At 46.5% G+C, this 21,187-nt stretch overlaps 4 protein-coding genes across 7 annotated transcripts in view; all 4 read left to right on the forward strand.

The window, feature by feature from the left end:
- kiaa1109 (KIAA1109 ortholog) overlaps window positions 1–4,786 on the forward strand; it is a 70,076-nt gene extending 65,290 nt beyond the window's left edge. The window contains 7 exon segments of the mRNA XM_025059126.1: window positions 280–494; window positions 683–934; window positions 1,017–1,220; window positions 1,918–2,112; window positions 2,944–3,078; window positions 3,324–3,507; window positions 3,801–4,786. Coding sequence (XP_024914894.1) covers window positions 280–494; window positions 683–934; window positions 1,017–1,220; window positions 1,918–2,112; window positions 2,944–3,078; window positions 3,324–3,507; window positions 3,801–4,017 — 1,402 coding nt within the window. The 3' untranslated portion in view covers window positions 4,018–4,786.
- An 840-nt stretch (window positions 4,787–5,626) lies between these two features.
- tpo (thyroid peroxidase) lies at window positions 5,627–13,191 on the forward strand. 4 transcript variants are annotated; one of them, XM_008311787.3, is made up of 12 exons: window positions 5,627–6,542; window positions 6,835–6,919; window positions 6,998–7,137; window positions 7,259–7,379; window positions 7,669–7,798; window positions 8,009–8,221; window positions 8,441–8,932; window positions 9,025–9,283; window positions 10,807–10,977; window positions 11,639–11,876; window positions 11,948–12,156; window positions 12,245–13,191. In XM_008311787.3, the coding sequence occupies exons 1-12, from the start codon at window positions 6,419–6,421 to the stop codon at window positions 12,451–12,453; spliced, it is 2,391 nt and encodes a 796-aa protein (XP_008310009.2). In that variant the 5' UTR covers window positions 5,627–6,418; the 3' UTR covers window positions 12,454–13,191. The 4 variants fall into 4 exon arrangements, with proteins under 4 accessions (XP_008310009.2, XP_016887003.1, XP_016887009.1 ...); XM_017031514.2 differs by having other exon boundaries at window positions 8,009–8,932; XM_017031520.2 differs by lacking the exon at window positions 10,807–10,977 and having other exon boundaries at window positions 8,009–8,932.
- Window positions 13,192–14,132: 941 nt separating this feature from the next.
- Window positions 14,133–21,000, forward strand: LOC103380128 (complement component C1q receptor-like). Its single transcript, XM_025058545.1, has 3 exons — window positions 14,133–16,198; window positions 16,272–16,327; window positions 17,055–21,000. The coding sequence occupies exons 1-3, from the start codon at window positions 14,397–14,399 to the stop codon at window positions 18,296–18,298; spliced, it is 3,102 nt and encodes a 1,033-aa protein (XP_024914313.1). The 5' UTR covers window positions 14,133–14,396; the 3' UTR covers window positions 18,299–21,000.
- On the forward strand, window positions 19,616–21,000 carry LOC112487569 (uncharacterized). Its single transcript, XM_025059061.1, has 2 exons — window positions 19,616–19,754; window positions 19,901–21,000. Exon 2 carries the CDS (start codon window positions 19,904–19,906, stop codon window positions 20,711–20,713), a length of 810 nt encoding a protein of 269 aa, XP_024914829.1. The 5' UTR covers window positions 19,616–19,754; window positions 19,901–19,903; the 3' UTR covers window positions 20,714–21,000.
- Window positions 21,001–21,187: the final 187 nt, after the last annotated feature.

Genomic DNA, 21,187 nt, shown 5'->3' on the forward strand with positions numbered 1-21,187 from the left:
AGAGCGTCTCCCACGCAGTCGATCGTCGTTGACTCGGGGTTCCGCTGCAGTAGAACGTCGTTGACTCGGGGTTCCATTGCTGTAGAACGTCGTTGACTGGGGGTTCCACTGCTGTAGAACGTCGTTGACTCGGGGTTCCACTGCAGTAGAACGTCGTTGACTCTGGGTTCCACTGCTGTAGAACGTGTCAGTGTCTGTGATGAAGATGAACTGCAGTTGAACCGAACCACTCTCTCTCTCTCTCTCTCTCTCTCTCCCCCCCCCCACCACTCCCTCCAGTGTAATCTTCGTCCACGGAGACCTGCAGTGGGACATTTTCCAGGTCATCATTTCCCGCTCCACCACTCCAGACCTCATCAAGATCGGCATGAAGCTGCAGGAGTTTTTCACTCAGCAGTTCGACACCAGCAAACGTGCCCTCTCCACCTGGGGGCCCGGGCCCTACCTGCCCCCCAAAACACCCGTCATCAACAGTGAGAAAGGAGCTGAGCTGTGTAAGAACAACAGGAGCTTTGATGTTTGTAGTTGACGGTCGTCACGGTAACGGCTCACACACCGATCATTAACCAGAGAAAGCAGCTGATTGGTGGCAGACGCTATTGGTTAGCAGCTCCACAGCTGGTGGTCCAATCAGAGTGGAGCGGTCAGCTCACCGTGTTCTTCCTCTCTGTCCCGGTCACAGACATGGATGCTGCCCACCACCGACACTGGCCGGGGGTGCTGAAGGTCATCTCCGGCTGCCACATCTCACTCTTCCAGATGCCTCTGCCTGAGAACGCCGTGCAGCTGGGCGGTTCCATGAGCCTTCATGGTAATCACATGACCCTGGCCTGCTTCCACGGCCCCAACTTTCGCTCTAAATCCTGGGCTCTGTTCCACCTGGAGGAGCCCAACATTGCATTTCTGACTGAAGCTCAGAAGATCTGTGAAGACGGTGAGTGTTTCTCCACCACAGAGTGATTCCTCCCTGAACTGATGCTCCATGGACTTGGTTTCTCCTCCAACTTTATCTCCAGGTTCCAAGCAGGTTTCCACCTACGTGGTCCAGACTCTGGACTTTCACCTTGGTCACAACACCATGGTCACTAAACCATGTGGGGCGCTGGAGAGTCCAATGGCCACCATAACCAAAATAACTCGCCGACGGCACGAAAACCCTCCACCGGGTGTTGCTACAGTCAAAGAGTGGTTCAACTATGTCACTGCCATGAGGAACGAAGGTAGGTACTACATACTACATCACAGAACCTGTACATGTACCTGTATGTGCTGGTTCTACCACTACCACACTACTGCCAGTACACACAACGTGGAATACAACAGCACCGACTATACATATATACATATATATGTATAAATATATACAAACATATACAGTATATATGTGGAAATATATACAAACATATACAGTATATATATGTGTAAATGTGGAAACATATACAGTATATATGTGTAAATGTGGAAACATATACAGTATATATATGTGTAAATGTGGAAACATATACAGTATATATATGTGTAAATGTGGAAACATATACAGTATATATATGTGTAAATGTGGAAACATATACAGTATATATATGTGTAAATGTGGAAACATATACAGTATATATATGTGTAAATGTGGAAACATATACAGTATATATATGTGTAAATGTGGAAACATATACAGTATATATATGTGTAAATGTAGAAACATATACATCTATTCAGATCAATGGTCCAGTTTATTTACAGTGAAGTCTTTTATTTTTGAGTTCTGCCGACCGCTGTGACTACAGAACCTGTGGTTCTGAAGGTTCCACAGAGCAGACCACTGCGTGTTCCACACTGTTCTCTTCTTCCACAGTGGCAGCTGCTCATCGTAGCTCCTCTTGAACCTCACTGTCTCCTGTCTGCTCTTATCTCTGTCTCCAGAGCTCAACTTGCTCAGAAACGTGGAGGCCAACAACCAGGAGGGCGGCGCCGCTGCCAAGAGCTCCAGTCTGCTGAGCAGCTTCCGCAGCTCTCCCAGCTACAACCATGAGACGGAGACCATATTTGCTCTGCCCAGGATGCAGCTGGACTTCAAGTCCATCCACGTCCAGGACCCAGAAGAACCTTCTCTCACAGGTACACCTACACCTGGAATTCTCACAGGTACACCTACACTTAGTCTTCTCACAGGTACACCGACACCTGGTCTTCTCACAGGTACACCGACGCCTGGTCTTCTCACAGGTACACCTACACTTAGTCTTCTCACAGGTACACCTACACTTAGTCTTCTCACAGGTACACCGACGCCTGGTCTTCTCACAGGTACACCGACACCTGGTCTTCTCACAGGTACACCGACGCCTGGTCTTCTCACAGGTACACCGACACCTGGTCTTCTCACAGGTACACCGACACCTGGTCTTCTCACAGGTACACCGACGCCTGGTCTTCTCACAGGTACACCGACGCCTGGTCTTCTCACAGGTACACCGACACCTGGTCTTCTCACAGGTACACCTACACCTGGAATTCTCACAGGTACACCTACACTTAGTCTTCTCACAGGTACACCTACACTTAGTCTTCTCACAGGTACACCGACGCCTGGTCTTCTCACAGGTACACCTACACCTGGAATTCTCACAGGTACACCTACACTTAGTCTTCTCACAGGTACACCGACGCCTGGTCTTCTCACAGGTACACCGACACCTGGTCTTCTCACAGGTACACCGACGCCTGGTCTTCTCACAGGTACACCTACACTTAGTCTTCTCACAGGTACACCGACGCCTGGTCTTCTCACAGGTACACCGACGCCTGGTCTTCTCACAGGTACACCGACGCCTGGTCTTCTCACAGGTACACCTACACCTGGTGTCTGAGCTCAGCTCACAGTCATGTGACTCAGTGACTTTTGTTTCTCTCACCTTGGTTTTGGTCTGATCGTTTTTTTCTCTCCAGACTCCAACAACAAACCAAAGGTGGAGTGCAGCGTGGTGACAGAATTCACCGACCACATCTGTGTCACCATGGACGCTGAGCTCATCATGTTCCTCCACGACCTGGTCTCTGCCTACCTGAAGGAGAAGGAGAAAGGTGGGGCTCTCTCACTCACCCGCTCTCTCACTCAGCCGCTCTCTCTCTCACCCGCTCCCTCCCTCACCCGCTCTCTCTCTCGCCCGCTCTCTCACCCACCCGCTCTCTCACTCAGCCGCTCTCTCTCTCACCCGCTCTCTCACTCTCTCACTCACCCGCTCTCTCTCTGAATCCCTAACTCCAACTGTTGCTAACCTTTTACTGGTTGTCTGTCTGTGTCCGTCCGTCCGTCCGTCCGTCCTCAGCCCTGTTTGCTCCCCGGATGTTTGCAGCCCGTCCGGGCCAGAAGAGTCCGACTGCCCTTCACAACAACAGCAGCAGCAGCAGCAGCACAGACTCAGACAAAGACAGGGAGGAGAACATCAACTACACCACCGTGGACTGGAGGGAGTTCATGTGTAACACCTGGCACCTGGAGCCCACCCTCAGGTCAGTCACCGCCTCAATACTGACCCCTGTGGCTGTTATCTGGCAGTACATGTTAGTGAAGTCCACTGCTGTCGGTCGGTCACCTGTGCTAGATGAGTCTGGAGCGTAGATCTGTGACACACAGAACAACGGTCCTACTGAAAGATGTCCAATATCACAGGAAGTACATGACCAGTATAAGTACTGCAGTGTGTACTGTATGTACTACAAATACAAAGCTGACGATCACACAGTGGTAAATCCCACCTAGACTCTGACGAAGTTCTGTCATGGGTTCTCTCCTCTCTCCTCAGACTCATCTCCTGGACCGGCCGTAAGATCGACCCAGTGGGCGTGGACTACATCCTGCAGAAACTGGGCTTCCATCACGCCAGGACTACAATCCCCAAGTGGCTACAGAGAGGTGTGATGGACCCCCTGGACAAGGTTCTGTCAGTGCTCATCAAGAAGCTGGGCACGGCCCTGCAAGACGAGAAGGAGCGGAAGGGCCGTGACAAGGAGGAGCACTGAGGAGAACCTTGGTGGAACCTTAGTAGAACCACTGTCATTAAAGCTGTGCAAACACTACGTTCTCTACACTGGAATACAACAAGTACTACTGCAACACACACACACACACACACACACACACACACACACGAGCGCATGGTCACTGCTCAACCCTGGGAAGGTCACTGTGGCACCACAGTCAGCAGGGGGCAGCGGGGAGTGGGGACGGGGCCATGCTCAGTGCACCTCGGTGGAGTAGTGGACTCGAACCTGAAACCTTCCAGACCTAAGTCTGCTTCCTCAACCACTAAGGCACCACTGCCCGTGGGTCTCCAGTGACGGCCTTGGTTCCGACTGAAACACTCTGCACCTCTGCCCGTGTCTGTGACTGGTTCAACTTTGACCCTATGACCCCTGTTGTCAGTGACCTCAGTGACCTCAGTGAAACGGCTTCAAGGTTGTTGTTTTTTTTTTTTGTTTGTTTTTTTTAGGTCAACTGATTTTTTTGAGGACCTTTTTGAAACTTGTTTTTGTTTCCCATAGAACAGGTGGTGGAACAGTGTGATGGTTCTTTAAAGAACAGTGTGATGTCACTGTAGGACACACCTGATAAATCTACACACTGTTCCTTTAAGGACATGACTTTGACCTCTTGACCTCCTCATTCCTGGGCCTCCATCTTGTCGTCGTCTTTTCTAATCCATAGTAGCTGTGTACAGAAATGAATTTCTAAATGTCTTGATTTCTTAACTTAATAATAAAAGAATTGACCTTTGATTTTACACAAGTCTTTGATGAGTCACGTCTTAGTTTGTCCCCGGGTTGATGATGTCATGGTCAGACGGGTTGATGATGTCATGGTCAGACGGGTTGATGATGTCATGGTCTAATTTGTTGATGATGTCATGGTCTGGTCAGACGGGTTGATGATGTCATGGTCTAATTTTACTGATAGATCCAAGGCATCAGTCCAGTGTGTCAGTGTGAGAGTTGGTGTCATGTGACCACGTAATGACATCAAGACAGGTTTGGGATTCGTACCTGCGGAGACATTGACTTTTGAGCAGGGTAGACTGTCTGTAGACTGTAGACTACTGTCTACAACATACTTGATCTTCTGCTGCTGCTGCTGCTGCTGCTGCTGAACAAACAGCGTCACCAAGTTGCGTCACGTCAAGCATGAATTTCAAGCGTTTCAATGGGCTTCAACTGCGTCAGCAGCAGTACTGTAGTACTTGAAGGCTGAGTGAAGTATTTGTGTTCAGGGATGAATGAGCTCCACTGTTACTACAGTCATCGCTGCAGACCATCGTTAAAGCCTGGACCATGGACCACTCTGGTACACTGAGGCTATCAATACATAAAATACGTCTTGTGACTAAAAATGACTCCAAAGGGAAGGAAAAACAAGTTGCTGTATTCAGGTCTGTCCCTGGTTTTCCTCCACCTGGTATACCATCGTGGTTATACCATCGCGGTTTGGTATACCATCGTGGTTATACCATCGTGGTTATACCGTCGTGGTTATACCGTCGTGGTTATACCGTCGTGGTTATACCGTCGTGGTTATACCGTCGTGGTTATACCGTCGTGGTTATACCGTCGTGGTTATACCGTCGTGGTGTCGCCGTCTTTTATTCCTTTGATGATCTTATCTTTATTCACAAACTCATCAAAAAGTTTGTTAGCCACATCTAGCATGAATGTTGTAGCAAACTCGCCATCAGTGAATGGCTTTCCGTTCCTCAACTATTGCTAAAGAAGTTGCTGCTGCTGACCTACTAGCCTGGACTCTGGTTAGTAGGACTCTCGGCAGGCCTTTTCACTGCTGCCCCCCACTGGTTATTTTGATGATATTTGAGTGGTTAGGGTTATCGATCATTGTATACTTGACACACTGCAGTACCTGCTGTCTCCACATGGTGCTGAAGTGTAGGGTACTCCTCGTCTTTTTTTCTTCACGGGGTCAAAAATCAGCTGACTGACTGATGATGGCGGGAAGTTTAGTTCATTACCTCAATGGTGCGTGTAGGCTAGGTGTCGGACCTTCCTGTACCCCGAAGGACAGATGTGATTGGCTGCTGTGAAGGACAGATGTGATTGGCTGCTGTGAAGGACAGATGTGTGGATTTTCCGTCTGTGGATTTTCCGTCTGTGGATTTTCCGTCTGTGGATTTTTTGTCTGTGGATTTTTTGTCCTGTTTTTTTCAGTCACTGTTTAATCAGTACCACAGTTTGAAACAGTTCCAGGACATAACACAGATCCAAGTGGCTGAGATGAAGGAGGAGGAGGAGGAGGAGGAGGAGGAGGAGGAGGAGGAGGAGGAAACCAGTCAGCTGAGAAGCTTCCAGACCCCGGGTCTAAATACCCCTGCTGTTTTTACCCTCCGTCCAACTGAGCGCACAGGAAGCTGGAGAGAAGATGAAACCATCGTCTGAACTTTCAACCACAAAAATGTCTCGGTTTTTTTTTTTGACTTTTCATGCAGTTCTGTTTTGTTCAGTTCTACCAGGTGTTCCTTTGATCACAGCTGAGCGGCTGAACAGTAAGTGTGTGTGTGTGTGTGTGTGTGTGTGTGTGTGTGTGTGTGTAATGCAATACTTATGAGCATTTGTGCCGTGTTCACAGGACCGTGTGCTGTGTTCCCTCTAACCCACTGTCAGTAGCTTCATCTTTGGATTTGTTTGTTTGTTGTTGTTTTTTTTTTTGTATTAATTGAAGTCTTATTTAAATCTGTGAGGTCGGTCAGTGTCAGTGTCAGTGTCAGTGTCAGTGTCAGTGTCAGTTTTCCTCACTGACGTCACTGTTAAGGCTGTTGTTCACTTGTTCACCTCCAGCCTCATCCATCACAGAGTTAATCCTCTCATCGTTTGATCAAAGTCTTCGTTTGATCAATGAATCCAGGCTTCAGTCCAGACGACGGTACTGAACAGTCAGAACCATCAACACTGTTCTCTCCGAGCACAATCAGAAATATTCCCTCTGAAATGTTCTGCACAGACGGAGCTCGTCCTCGTCCTCGTCCTCCACCTCCTTCAGGTTCTTCCGTCCCTCTGATCCTGAGACCCTGGGGATTTCTCGAGCCGCGGAGGTTTTTCAAACGACTGTGCGAGTCCTGAGTCAGAGAGTCAGAGCTGCAGGTACATCCATCTGGACTTCTGCTCTGCCGACCACGGACACCAGAGAACACCAAGAGGAACGATTGTGGTAAAAGGTTGAATTTCACTTTCACCTGTCTTTGTCTCGTTGTCCAACTGCCAGACTTGTTGTCCTGGAAGGACGTGGAGCTGATTGGACGGCTGTCTCAGTGTCCCGCCTCCCACACAGCCCCGTGTCCTGTCACCTCAAAGTACCGTTCCATATCTGGGCTCTGCAACAACAGGTGTGTACAGAACCCCACGTGTCTGTTCTCAGGACTCATGGATCGTCCTGCTGCCAGTCCTACGTAGAACGTAGGCAGAACAAGTCAAATGTAGGTAGAACATGTAGAATGTAGGCAGAACGTATGTAAAACGTATATAGAACGTAGGTAAAATGTAGGAGAAAGTAGAACCTTAGAAACTGAACACCTGGTCTGGGTTAAAACAAAAATAATAGATTATGATTCGTTGTTGATCAAAGGTGCTGAATAATCTGTGTAGTATTGCAGTATTTTTGATTCTGTGTTTTAGAGAAAACCCTCTGTGGGGAGCAGCCCACACCCCCCTGGTCAGATGGCTTCCTGCAGAATATGAAGATGATCAGGAAGAACCCAAGGGCTGGAACACAGGACGGCTGTATAACGGACATCCACTGCCCCTGGTAACCCACTGTCCTCTGTCCACTGAAGTTACCAAAATCAACGGGGGGGGGGGGGGGGGGGGGGGGGGGTTGCGGGGTGTTTTAAAATATTGGTAGGAATCAGTATCAAATTTACCAAATAATCTGAGATCAGAACTGACTGCAGCCACAGTAAAGACCTGAAGGACAGGGGACTGACGTGTGACTGACGTGTGTCCACTGTGTCTCCAGCCGTGGGACGTCAGCAGTAAAATAATGAGGGGCTGGTCCAGCGGTGAAGACGACGTCTATTCTCTCCTGTTGGTGGAGTGGGGTCAGTACCTGGACCATGACGTCACCTTCACCCCTCAGAGCACTGATGCTGCTGCTGCTGCTGCTGCTGCTGCTGCTGCTGTGGATTGTCTCAACACCTGTGAGAATGTGCAGCCATGTTTCCCCATCAAGGTAGACACAACAAACTTGTCTGTTCCAGGGTCTTTCTTCACTCGTGAATCAGTTCCTCTGTGTCTTTGGACTCTGGTCCAAATGTCCTCTGGTCTTCAGGGCGTAGAATCACAGAACTGTTCAAACAGTCCTGGTCCAAATGTCCTCAGGACAGTTCCAGTGACAGCAACAGTGTCAGTGGTGGTTCCACAATGCGTTCATGGTGTCATTTCTCCACAGATGAATGATTTTCACCCACAAACCCAGGACTGCTTGCCCTTTTACCGCTCCACCCCAGCCTGCCCGGTCAGTGTCGGGGCAGAGCTCACAGCAGTGTTTCAGAGACAGCAGATGAACGCCATCACGTCCTTCATCGATGCGTCGCTCATCTACGGTCACACTCCCGAGCTGCAGAGCTCCCTCCGTGACCTCCGTGGCTTTAATGGGAAGCTAGCTGTCAACCAGCAGTTCAAGGATCCAAAAGAAAGAGCCTACCTTCCTTCTGTGGCCCGTCTACCGTCAACATGTCGCCAGGGTGGGCAGGTGGAGAGAGTGGAGTGCTTCAACGCTGGAGACAGCCGGGCCAACGAGGGTCTGCCCCTGATGGCCCTACATACTTTGTGGCTTCGGGAACACAATCGAATCACAGAGACGTTGAAAGTGATGAACGATCACTGGAGCCCGGAAATGTTGTATCAAGAAACTCGCAAGATCGTTGGAGCTTTGCACCAGGTCAGTGAGTTGATGACTGACTGTCAGTTGACCTGACTAACCTGATCCCAGTGTTTTTTTTGTTTTGTTGACTTGTCCGTCTCGTCTTCCAGATAATAACCTTCAGAGATTACCTTCCAAAGATCATCGGCCCCGAGTCTTTTGAACATTTCGTTGGACAGTATAAAGGATACGATCCAACCACAGACCCCTCTGCCTCCAATGTTTTTGCCACTGCTGCCTTCAGGTTTGGCCACGCCACCATCCCCCCCATCCTCAGGAGACTGAACGAAAGCTTCCAGCCACACGAGCGTTTCTCCCAGCTGAGACTGCACGATACTTTCTTTAGTCCCTGGAGGTTAGTCAAAGAAGGTCAGTGAAGTACCCTCACAAATTCTCTCCAAAATGGTTCAATACACGGAGCGCTAACAGGACCATGTTCAGGTCAGCCTCAAACCTTCAACGTTCAACTGAGAAAAAGAAACAGAAGTCCTTCTTGTTACGGTCATTACTGCAATTCTGGGTCAAACATGTTCAATTATAAAGGTCAGAGAAAAGCTCTTTTTCATGTGTATTATTTACAGTGTGCATCATTCAAATGTTACCTTCAGTCAGATAGACCATTCATAATATTAATGGATATATTTATGGGTATATTCATAAGTATATTTATGGATATCTTCATGGATATAATATATTCATAAGTATATTTATGGATATGTTCATGGATATATTTATAGGTATATTAATGGTATATTATAGATATAGTTATGGATATCTTCATGGATATTTTTATAGGTGTATTTATAGGTATATTTATAGGTATTCTTATGGATATATTTATAGGCATAATTATAGGTATATTTATGAATATATTTATAAGTGTATTTATGGATATATTTATAGGTATATTATAGGTATATTTATGGATATATTTATAGGCATATTTAAAGGTATATTTATGGATATATTTATAGGCATATTTAAAGGTATATTTATGGATATATTTATAGGCATATTTAAAGGTATATTTATGGATATATTTATAGGTATAATTATAGGTATATTTATGAATATGTTTATAAGTATATTTATGGATATATTCATAGGTATATTTATGGATATATTTATAAGTATATTTATGGATATATTCATAGGTATATTTATGGATATATTTATGGATATATTTATGGATATATTTATGGATATATTTACAAGTATATTTATGGGTATATTATAGATATATTTATGGATATCTTCATGGATATATTTATAGGTGTATTTATAGGTATATTTATAGGTATTCTTATGAATATATTTATAGGCATAATTATAGGTATTTTTATGGATATATTTATAGGTATATTTATGGATATATTTATAGGCATATTTAAAGGTATATTTATGGATATATTTATTGGTATAATTATAGGTATATTTATGAATATATTTATAGGCATATTTAAAGGTATATTTATGGATATATTTATTGGTATAATTATAGGTATATTTATGAATATGTTTATAAGTATATTTATAGGTATATTTATGGATATATTTATAAGTATATTTATGGATATATTCATAGGTATATTTATGGATATATTTACTGGTATAATTATAGATATGATGGTAAAGAGCTGGAGATGAAATCAATAAGTTCTGCTCTCAGACTGAAAGACTTCAAAGACTCTTGACAACTGTGTCACTAAAGAAGCCACGATCCTTACTGTAGCTTCCAGTGGAACAAGAACACTGCAGCTGTATTTTATGTTTTCTGTAAAAGAGCACATGCCGCAGGGTTTTATAGCATGAACACCCCCCCCCCAAACACCCTCCCCCACCCTGCTCCACCTCCCACTTTGAACAGCGCCATCATCCTCTGCTCTGTGAAGGTGGTGTGGAGCCGGTTCTCAGAGGTGTGGTTGGAAGTGCTGCCCCACTGGTTAACCCCAACATGCTGCTGGTGGAGGAGGTGACAGAGAGGCTGCTGGTCCCCAACGTCCCTCAGCACCTGGACCTGGCTTCACTGAACCTACAGAGAGGACGAGATCATGGTCTTCCAGGTACTTGATGTTCTTAGACAGTTCCTTGACTCATGAGAAGATCATAGAGCAGGAGCTCTTTGATCATGAAAGGTTGACATAAGGGCAGTGGTGGCTCGGTGGTGAAGGAAGTGGACTTGGGTTTGGAAGGTTGTAGGTTCAAGTCCACCACTGAGGCGCTCTGATAATTGCGCTGTGACACGAATTAGTCTAACTAATTAAACTAACAAAAATGAATATAAATGAATACACAGAAACTACACACAGGGTTAGGGTTCCACACCACAAATGACTGTGTAGGGAGGCTATATTTACACCTACTGTCATCATCATCAGAGGACCAACTGTGACGTCCTCTCTTCTCTGCCCTCTACAGGCAAATACTATAAACACTGTTCAGACACTGACAAAATTAAAAGTAAAATGAGATCCTGCTCTTCTGTCACAGAACCACATTTTGAGAAACAAATGACAAGAAGCTTGGATTCACAGTCCCACCAATACTAAACCCATAATTACCCATAATTACCCATAATTACCCTGTCAAGGAAAATACTGTTCTTATGTTGTGAATGATCTACTCATATATGTCATCTGGAGAGAATCCATTTCTTTCTCGTTACATGTTCTCGTCTGTGTGTTGAATGTCAATCATAGTGATTAGTTCAATGTTCAACTTCAGGATACAACCACTGGAGGGCGTTCTGTGGGCTGCAGCCTGTTGTCACTCTGTCTGATCTGACGGCGGTCGTGGGAGACCACGGGGTCGCTGAGAAGATACAAACACTTTATGGACACTTGGACAACGTGGACGTTTGGCTGGGAGGACTGGTGGAGAAACCTCTGCCCAGATCAAGGACTGGTCCTCTGTTCGCCTGTCTGATTGGACGGCAGATGAAAGCGCTCCGTGATGGCGACAGGTACAGTATGTTGGTATTTTCTTAATTTAAACACATGACAAAATAATAAAAATGTGTTTTTTCTTCTGTAGATTTTGGTGGGAGGCTGATGGTGTTTTCTCCCAGCAACAGAGGAGTCAACTTTATAAAGTGTCTCTGTCTGGAATCATGTGTGACAACTCCGACACCGGGGAGTTGCCCCGCGATCCTTTCAGATTTAACAAATACCCTTCAGAATACGTTCCCTGTGCTGAAATACCATCCATGAATCTGGACGCTTGGAGAGAAGACAAGAGCAGAGGTGGGTTTGACCACGATTTGACCATAGTTATGGTCAACCATAGTTATGGTTAACCACGTGTCCTGTGATAACTGTGATTTCCTTCCAGACTTGGAGAGCTGCGGTTCTCCACCACAGATAGAGAACGGAGACTTCATCTTGTCCTCTTCATCTGGGAGACTGACAGCTCTGTACCACTGTCACCATGGTTACCACTTAACAGGCAACGCAGCAGCAGCAGTTTGTGAGGACAGTCAGTGGACTGATGAGCGCCCTCTATGTAAAAGTATGTCCACTGGTCTTGACCATTTTCTCTGATCCTCGGAGCTCGTGGTGACGTCACGCGGCCTCAGTGAAGCAGATCACTGGTCCTAACCCTAACACCAGGCGATGATGACGCTCTGCTCTCACTAACGCTCTACAGTCAAAGACCCACCGTGAAAAGGGAAAATCCATGAAGTCGAGGCGAGACAGTTATTCTATTATTGACGTATATCTTTACCCTTTGTGAAGCCCCCCCCCCCCAACTGTTATCACCCCTCCCTGGACTGTATCACCCCCCCCCCACAGCACAGATTTTTCTTTTTGACAAAAACTTGACTGATTTTAAAATGTCCAGATGAACACAGATTATACAGTGAGGGTGGTTTTAATCTGAGTGGATTATGATGAAATGGTGGGTTAGGAAATATTAATCCACTGAGGAAAAAAATAGAAAAGAATTCAGTGGGTAGTGAAATCAAATACTACTGTACTAATGAAGTAGCAATGAAGTACGTAGTATGTCCTACAAATATTTGTTGACTGTTACTGTACTGTAGTGTACTCTGTGTTTTACCTCAGTTCCCATCTGACGCTTTCTTGAATATTTCTGTTAATATATAATATATACTGTCATACACAAGAAAATACAAAAAACATTACAACGTGTATTTTTGTGTAGTACTTGACGTAGTATCTCCTGACGTTCTTTATACTCATTGTGCACTTTCCTGATCACACAACATAGAAATGTACAAGACTCTGACAAATGAAAAATAAACCGAATCAAATGTTGAAACGTTTGTATCGAGTATCGGTATTTCGATGATGAAACAATCGATTTAGTCACAGGCTGCGACGGATCAACAACTCATTTGTTATGTTTTCACACACTGCAGAGCAGCTGTACTGAACCGCGCCTTCTATCCGCTTGTTGTACAAGCAGGTGGCCAGCAGGGGGCAGACAACGACCAGGTAGCACAAATGACCATTTAAAACCAACAGGTATATTTCCTGGTCTCCTTTATGAATTACCTCGTTAAATATCAGGCTAGTGTGACGTCACTGCACACCTTGTGTACCACTAGTCCCTTTGTACCACTTCTCTGGTCCAACCTAGTCCACAGATTAACTAAATCCCTAATCTTCAGCTAATGCGTGAGTCATGCTAAGGTGCAGATCTCTACACAGTAGCTCTGTGTAATTGCCCCTGGGGGGTGTCGGTTGGTCAGAGAACGTCTTACTCTCCTTCCTGTGATTGTACTTAGGTCACTTCCTGTGTTTAAACAAAGGCAGGAAGTGTTGTTTACATTCTGTTCAGTGTCAAGAACCTGAATCTCAGTGTGAGATTCATCTTTTTGCTGTTGCCTTAACTTCTGTTAATCTGTATAAAAATCATTAACTAATAACCAATAACTAATAACCAATAACCAGGCTTCACTGGATGAGACCAAGTCGTCTGTGAGAAACAGACTGCATATAGAGAATAATCCTAATGCTAACTGCATGAACAAAGAATTTCTGTCTCAGAACTTTTTGACTCCCCCATTTTTCTCACATTGTTGTTCTGTCAATGCCCCCCCCCCCCCCCCCCCCCTTTTCACTTTTCAATCAATCCTTCGTCCTCCACCTCCTCCTCCTCCTGATTATCCCACCGATCCCCTCTTTTCTTCTCCACCTCCGCGGATGAATTGTCTCTCTCTTGACCTTTCGAACCTCCTCCTTCCTCTGTGGGCCGGAGACATCTGGAGAACCAGTCAAAACACAGAAGGGCCGGCCATTGTTTTCTCCTCTGAAACGGAACTCCTCTGCCAGGCAGACGGCGCGAGCCTGGAGCTGCAGTCACGTGACTTCCGTCTTTAGTTTTGGTCCCAAACAGGAGCATGACTACGAGGGTTAGACCTGAAACTCCTGGTCTCAGTCTACAATATTCCGCTGGAATCGTACCATCGACGCTTCTGGGGATCCGTGGGATTTGAACTCTGACCTCTGAGGCAAGAATGTTGTGGTTTGTCCTCCTGCAGCTCATGGACAGTGTTCACTGCTTCCCTGAGGCTGAACACGAGGCTCGGTGCTCGTCCAGCTCCTGCTTCACTCTACATCTGGACACAGTCGCCTTTTCAAACGCTCAGCAGAATTGTGAGGACAACGGTGGTTATCTGATGACCGTCAGAGACCGACACCAAAACAACCTGCTGCACTTCCTCCTCTCGCACATTCAAGGACAACCACAGGACACAACACTGCGCTTCTGGATTGGTTTGAAGCTCAACAGAGGGCGCTGCGTGTTAGCTGACCGGACTCTCAGAGGTTTCCAGTGGGTGAACGGGGGTGAGGATTCCGACTACTCCAACTGGGGACGAGAGCCTACACCAACCTGCACTCAGAGATGTGTGAGCATCAGCTACAGGATGTCCGGTGCCAATCACCTCAGATGGACTGATGGGCGCTGCAGAGCTGCTGCTTCCTATATATGCAAGTTTGACTTCAGGGGGATGTGCAGAGCGTTGGCGCTACTGGGGGGAGGAGACATCACCTACACTCCCCCCTTTTCACGGAAGCCACAAAAAAGACAAATGAAATCCGTTCCATTTGGAACCTACGCCGACATTGTCTGCGCTGACCGACGTCGTCACTATTCCGTGTGCAGGGAAACCGACGGCACGTTTGGCTGGACGGATCCCGGTCCGTTCTGCAGCTCAGGTGAACGAAGCTGCTCCGTCAACAACGGAGGCTGCGAAGGTGGATGTCGTCAGAACGGGGGCCAAGTCCAGTGTGTCTGCGGAGACGGTCACCTCCTGGACGACGACGGACTCTCCTGCAGGAGAAGCAACCTGTGTGCGGCAGATCCGTGTGAGCGTGAGTGTGTGCTGACGGAGACGGGCTACACCTGTGGATGTCCAGAGGGGTTCCAACTGCACGACAATCGGCACAACTGCACAGACGTGGACGAGTGTCCACTGCAGCCCTGCGCCGGTCATCTGTGCGTCAACACACCTGGCAGCTACACCTGTCGATGTGAAGAGGGCTACCAACTGGTGGGTGGGGCGTGCACTGACGTGGACGAGTGTGTGAGCTCCACATGTGACCACAGCTGTGTGAACAGCATGGGCTCCTATTCCTGCCACTGCCACCAGGGTTTCCTCCTGGCCCCCGACCGCCATTCATGTTTCCACATCACTCAGTGTGGCGCTGAGCCCTGCCAGCACCGCTGCACCAACACGGAAGGTCCTGGAACCGGTGGAGGGAACTGTCTACAGACTGCAGTGGTGTCAGACACAGAGGACCGGTCCACAGGAGACAGGTCCACTGAGGAGCTCCAGCACCTGCCTCCCCACACTAGCCCACCAATCCTTGACTTGGTGAATGTCACATCCATTGGTCCAGAGGCCAACGCTTCACTGGAGACCAAGGCTTCACTGGAGACCAACACCTCACTGGAGACCAACACTTCACTGGAGACCTACACCTCACTGGAGACCAACACCTCACTGGAGACCAACACCTCACTGGAGACCAACACTTCACTGGAGACCTACACCTCACTGGAGACCAACACCTCACTGGAGACCAACGCTTCACTGGAGGCCAACGCTTCACTGGAGACCAAGGCTCCACTGGAGACCAACGCTTCACTGGAGGCCAACGCTTCACTGGAGACCAAGGCTCCACTGGAGACCAACGCTTCACTGGAGACCAAGGCTCCACTGGAGACCAACGCTTCACTGGAGACCAAGGCTTCACTGGAGACCAACGCTTCACTGAGACCAACGCTTCACTGGCATCAGGTTTTGTCAAGACAGTGAAGACCAGGATCCTGGTCTGCGTCCTGGGCTCAGTCGTTCCTTTGATGCTGTTGACCACGATCATCGTAGCGATAGCAATATTTCGATGCAATCGTTTGAAAAAGGAAGCAAAGAAAAGCGCTGCGGTAGATGGATACTGCTGGGTGCCCCCTGGTCTGGATCCTCGTTTAGAAAAACTGTATGAGTCCATCCGGACTGATGACCTTTGACCTTGCCAAGTCCTGGTTTATTTATGTAATTTATGTTCTTCCTCTTTATTGGATGCTTTTCATTCAACACCTTATGTTTATTATATAACACCTGTGCACAGAAGGGAGGACACGAGCCACAGGTTTGATGAAGAATCAGTGTAGGAACCGATTGTTTCTGTTCCTGTAGAGACCGATTTTTCACCTGGTCTTCTGTTGATGCTGTTTCCTGTGACTGTGGTCAACCTTCAAAGGACACTTTGAAGTTTTTGTCCCTGAAAAAGTATTTTAGTATTTGAACGTTACTCTTTCATATACGTCTGTGTTGTACACCAGCTGTACATGAGGTAATAAAATACTCTGAATGTGTATTTTCATAGGTTTTCCCTACTTATTTTTGTTGCTCTTAGAGCGCCCTCTACTGTTCTGTGAACAAATCTGCAGCTGCAATTGACCTTTCCTTGACATCATCAAGATAAAAAAATCTTTTTACCAATAGTTTGACAGTGAATTAGTCCACCAGTGGGGGGAGCTGTGTCAGTGTTTTATAAAAACAGGAAAGTGACGACAGGACATAATAATAGGACCATAATGCATTTCTTTCCTGTGTTAAATGTTTGTTCGCAGTCAGGAGTCTTTATCTCTTTTCCTTCCTGTCTTTAAGACCAAGGGCGTGGCATCCGGACTAGGTGCCTACAGACCATGGTCAGATGTCACGATGTGATTATTCGCAGTGGCATCATGGCCTGTGTGAAGACAGGGATTCTGTTTTACTCCGTCCTTTTGTCCATGTCGTCTGTGTGTGGATCTGCTGAGGGTCAGCAGAACTCCGTCTGTCAACCCGTCTGCTCCAACGGCAGCTGCATAACTGTGAACCAGGACAGGGTGGAGTTTAAGAGAGCTGAAGAAAAGTGCCAGGACGTGAACGGAGCGCTCCTGACGCTGGACTCTGACACACAGAGGAGACTCTTTGATCATCTGAGGGGACAACTGAGGGGACATTTTTGGATTGGACTCCGTCTACCGTCGGGCGTCTGTAGCGACCTCTCACTTCCACTCAGAGGCTACAGGTGGTCGTCAGGTCGTCCTCCCGGGACCTTTGTCCCATCCTCCATCGTCTGGAATGACAGTGTAAGAGTCTGCTCTCCCAGCTGTGTGTCAGTGTCCAAAGATCAGGGGTGGACGGAGCGGCCGTGCGGTGACACGCCCCATGGATTTCTGTGCCAAACTCAGCACCAGGATGCGTGCAGGGCACAGGCGGTGTCCGCTCCGTATGTTTTCCAGAGCTCCAGCGGCTGCTCCAGCGCTCCGTGTGAGCACGAATGCACCGACGTGAAGGGCGGTTACGTCTGCTCCTGCTACAAACATTATAAACCGGACAGCACGAACCCTCGGCTCTGCAGACAGTACTGTGGCAAACAGAAATGCCCCGCTCTCTGTGACAAAGACAACGTTGACATCTGCTTCTGTCCTGACGGCTACATCAAAAACCAGGACGTCTGTCAAGACATCGATGAGTGTGAGATGCGAGAGTGTGATCAGACGTGTCTCAACACGTTTGGCAGTTATGAATGTTCATGTGCAGAGGGATTTGTTCTCAGAAAGGACAAGTACAGCTGTGCCTCTGCAGACACTGACTTCACCATGACAACCAAAAACCCTGCAGCCAATAACAGTTCTCTGAAGTCTTCCTCTGCTGCGGCCGGAGACGTTCTCTGGATCTGGGTCTTCACTGCTGGGGCTGTAGTGGTGTTGATATTTGTGATTAGATTTTATGTTACTAGGAGACAGAAGCGACAGCAACAGTCTGCTGCTGCTGCTGCTGCTGCTGCTGCTCAGCTGAATATGTTGAGTGTTAACAGGGGTAGCAGTGTGACAACAACAGACATAACAGTACAATTTGACTAACTAATAAATACATGATGGACGTCTGTCTGTGTCCACTGTTCAGTTCTTTCAAACATTTGAAAAGTATTAACTTTGTGTACATGAATAATCTAAAAGTTAGCATCGTCATGTTGACGCAAACAAAGACTATCTTTTCATAAACCCTCATTTCTACTGTACCTGTGTGTGCTGCAGGTGGCAGCAGTGAGCTCATTAGTCAGTTCTCCAGTGTGACTCACCAGACCTAGGTCACGTGTGTGATGACGGTGAACAACTAACTAACTATACCGTAGGAGCCGTATATTCTTTCACTGATTATTTTAGTTTTGATTTGTTTGGTCTGATTGTCACGGTGACGTCATTGTCACGTGGGTGTGATAGACGGAAGCGTAGCGTTTATAAGGGCTGAAACGCATGTATCGACCGAGGAGAGAGGCTAGGCTAGGCTAGGCTAGGCTAGGCTAGGCTAGGCTAGGTTAGGTGTGGTAAAACGCTTTTTATTGGGCTTTTCTGTGTTAATTTAGAAGCCGCTGTAGCAGCAGCGTGTTTCCTGTTACCTCTGAGGAAAGAGTACTGTATACTGTATACTGTTACTGTAGTAACTATGGGAAACAATCTTCATTTATGAAATATATTAATATATAATCCACTTCACAGAAGTAATCTAAATAGACTGGATGTGTTGATGGTGATTTGAGAATCTGGTTAAATAAACCCTCAAGTTGACTTTTATTTCTTGTACTGTAGTACTGTAGCGGGTACTGCCTTATTGTCTGAGGCATACAGCATCAAATATAACAATCATTGTAGTGAATATGTTAAAAGTGGCTTTTAATCTGGTTTTATGGACCAAAGTTTTCAGAAAACAATGTAAAAATCCCAGTTAAACATTAGTAAAGTCAAGCACAAACGTTCAGGACGCTACGATTTGACTGTGAGAAGCTTTTGGCCAGGACATTAGCGTACCAGTGTCAGGTTAGCTGGCATGCTAATGGTACTAGTACTAGTAAGTTGACTATGTTTTGGCAGCTAATTAAAGAGGAATAATTAGCTTTTGGTGGTTTATTTTGTAGCCTGATATCCTTCCAAAATATTGATGATACTTTTAGTGAATTAGTAAGAATTCAAAGGAACTCTTTTCTTTCTTCTCTCTCTCTCCTTGTTCCTGTTCCTCCTCAGCTCCGAGGCACTGTTTTTATGTTGTTAACCTGTCATTAATGATTCATTCTGTCAACATTAGGTCTCTTTTTAGAGAACGTTTTTATGTGCACACACACACACACACTCTCTCACACACACGGTGACTGGACTAAACTTCCAGTTTCATAAAGAACACAATTTCAAACAAAAGTCAAAAATACAGATGCACCTTTAGCCAAATTTCATCCAATCATTTGTGAAGGATGGTCACATGACTCTGGTTTGATGACACAGCGGGTCAAGGAGGAACATCTCTCCAACAACTGTGTCCTTTCAAGTAAGAAAAACAGGTTCAAGTGTAGATCAAATGACTGAAGAGGGTTGTCTTTCTGTCACTCTGTGTGTGTGTGTGTGTGTGTGTGTGTGTAGTGGGTGGAGTTACCATCAACAGTATAAAAGCATGGCTGCAGTTTTTCATTTCAGACCATGAAAAGTTCCCAGGCAGACGACCACAGACTGCTCTGGTCCAACAGACGGTCTGGACCGGGGGGGCACAGGGGGGTCACCGTGCCTTTGGACAACGGACCCCAGCGGACATTTCTTACAGTGATTGACATGCACTCATCTCTTTATCAACAAGTGAACTTATCTAAGAGTGCACGTGTCGTGTCAACATGTCCGCCAAAACCAAGGCAGACCTTAAAGAGTTCTCTTCCTCCCATCAGCACAGAACCCAATGGAAAGGAACGTACCAGACTGAAAGGACTCGGAGCCCGGACACCGAGAGTGAGCCACGGGAACACAGAAACAACTTTATGTCTGATGGTTTCCAAATACAGGAGAGTGGACCAAATCTGTGACAAAACCAGTGTCCCTGACTCCAAGTCCAACTGCAGACTGACTGGAGAGACTGCTGATGGTCGGTCAGTGGAAACAGGCCATAGGATCCGTGGGGCTGTAAGTCACGGCAGTAAACTGATGACTGCCAAGGTTCAACATGACACCAATCACCACCGGGGACAACAGAGAGTTCCCTGCTCCAGTGACTCCGCTATTGAAACTGAGTATGAGAGCAGTGACGGCAGAGGAAGGAGAGAGAAGTCCAACAGCCCGGATGATGAAGATGATGATGATGATGATGATGATGAAGAGTTCTACACAGACCAGAGGATTGAAGAATGGGTCAATAAGGTCAACTGTTGCCTCTTCACCACAGAAACACGTCAACGTGGTGGTTGGACGTCTGCAGGAGAACAGGATGTAGCAACAATAAAGATGGTCTATTCTGGACTTTGATCACAGCTGCTTCACCCTGGATCACCTCCTGGACCAGAGCCGTGACCCCCCCCTCCCTCCCCCCCCTTACCTGTGAACCCTAATTATTATGATTTTGGTTTTTTCTTGGATCTTGGGTGTCAAGTTGAATTGTTGAAGTTCTTGTTACGAAACAAAAACGTCTCTCAAATCTACTCTTCTAAGACGCTAGTATTTTGGCAGTTCACTCACTTTTGAAACGTTTTGCAGACATCACGTTCACGATGAGTGAATAATGAACAATAAAGTTGATCAGTATTAAAACTTCATATCTTGTCGTTTTAGTCCGTCCATACCATAAACACCTGATTGGGTTCAGTTTTTTATTTTGGTAACCAACATCCATACTTTAAGGCTTTATTTTATTACAACTTCCTATTTTTCTGATCATTTTTTATTCTTTTTATTTTGAAACAATAATGAATAAATGCACCTTCTACTAGAGTGATCTGTCTG

Source organism: Cynoglossus semilaevis, chromosome 1 (assembly GCF_000523025.1).
Source record: "Cynoglossus semilaevis isolate Cse_v1.0 chromosome 1, Cse_v1.0, whole genome shotgun sequence".
Taxonomy (NCBI): Eukaryota; Metazoa; Chordata; class Actinopteri; order Pleuronectiformes; family Cynoglossidae; genus Cynoglossus; species Cynoglossus semilaevis.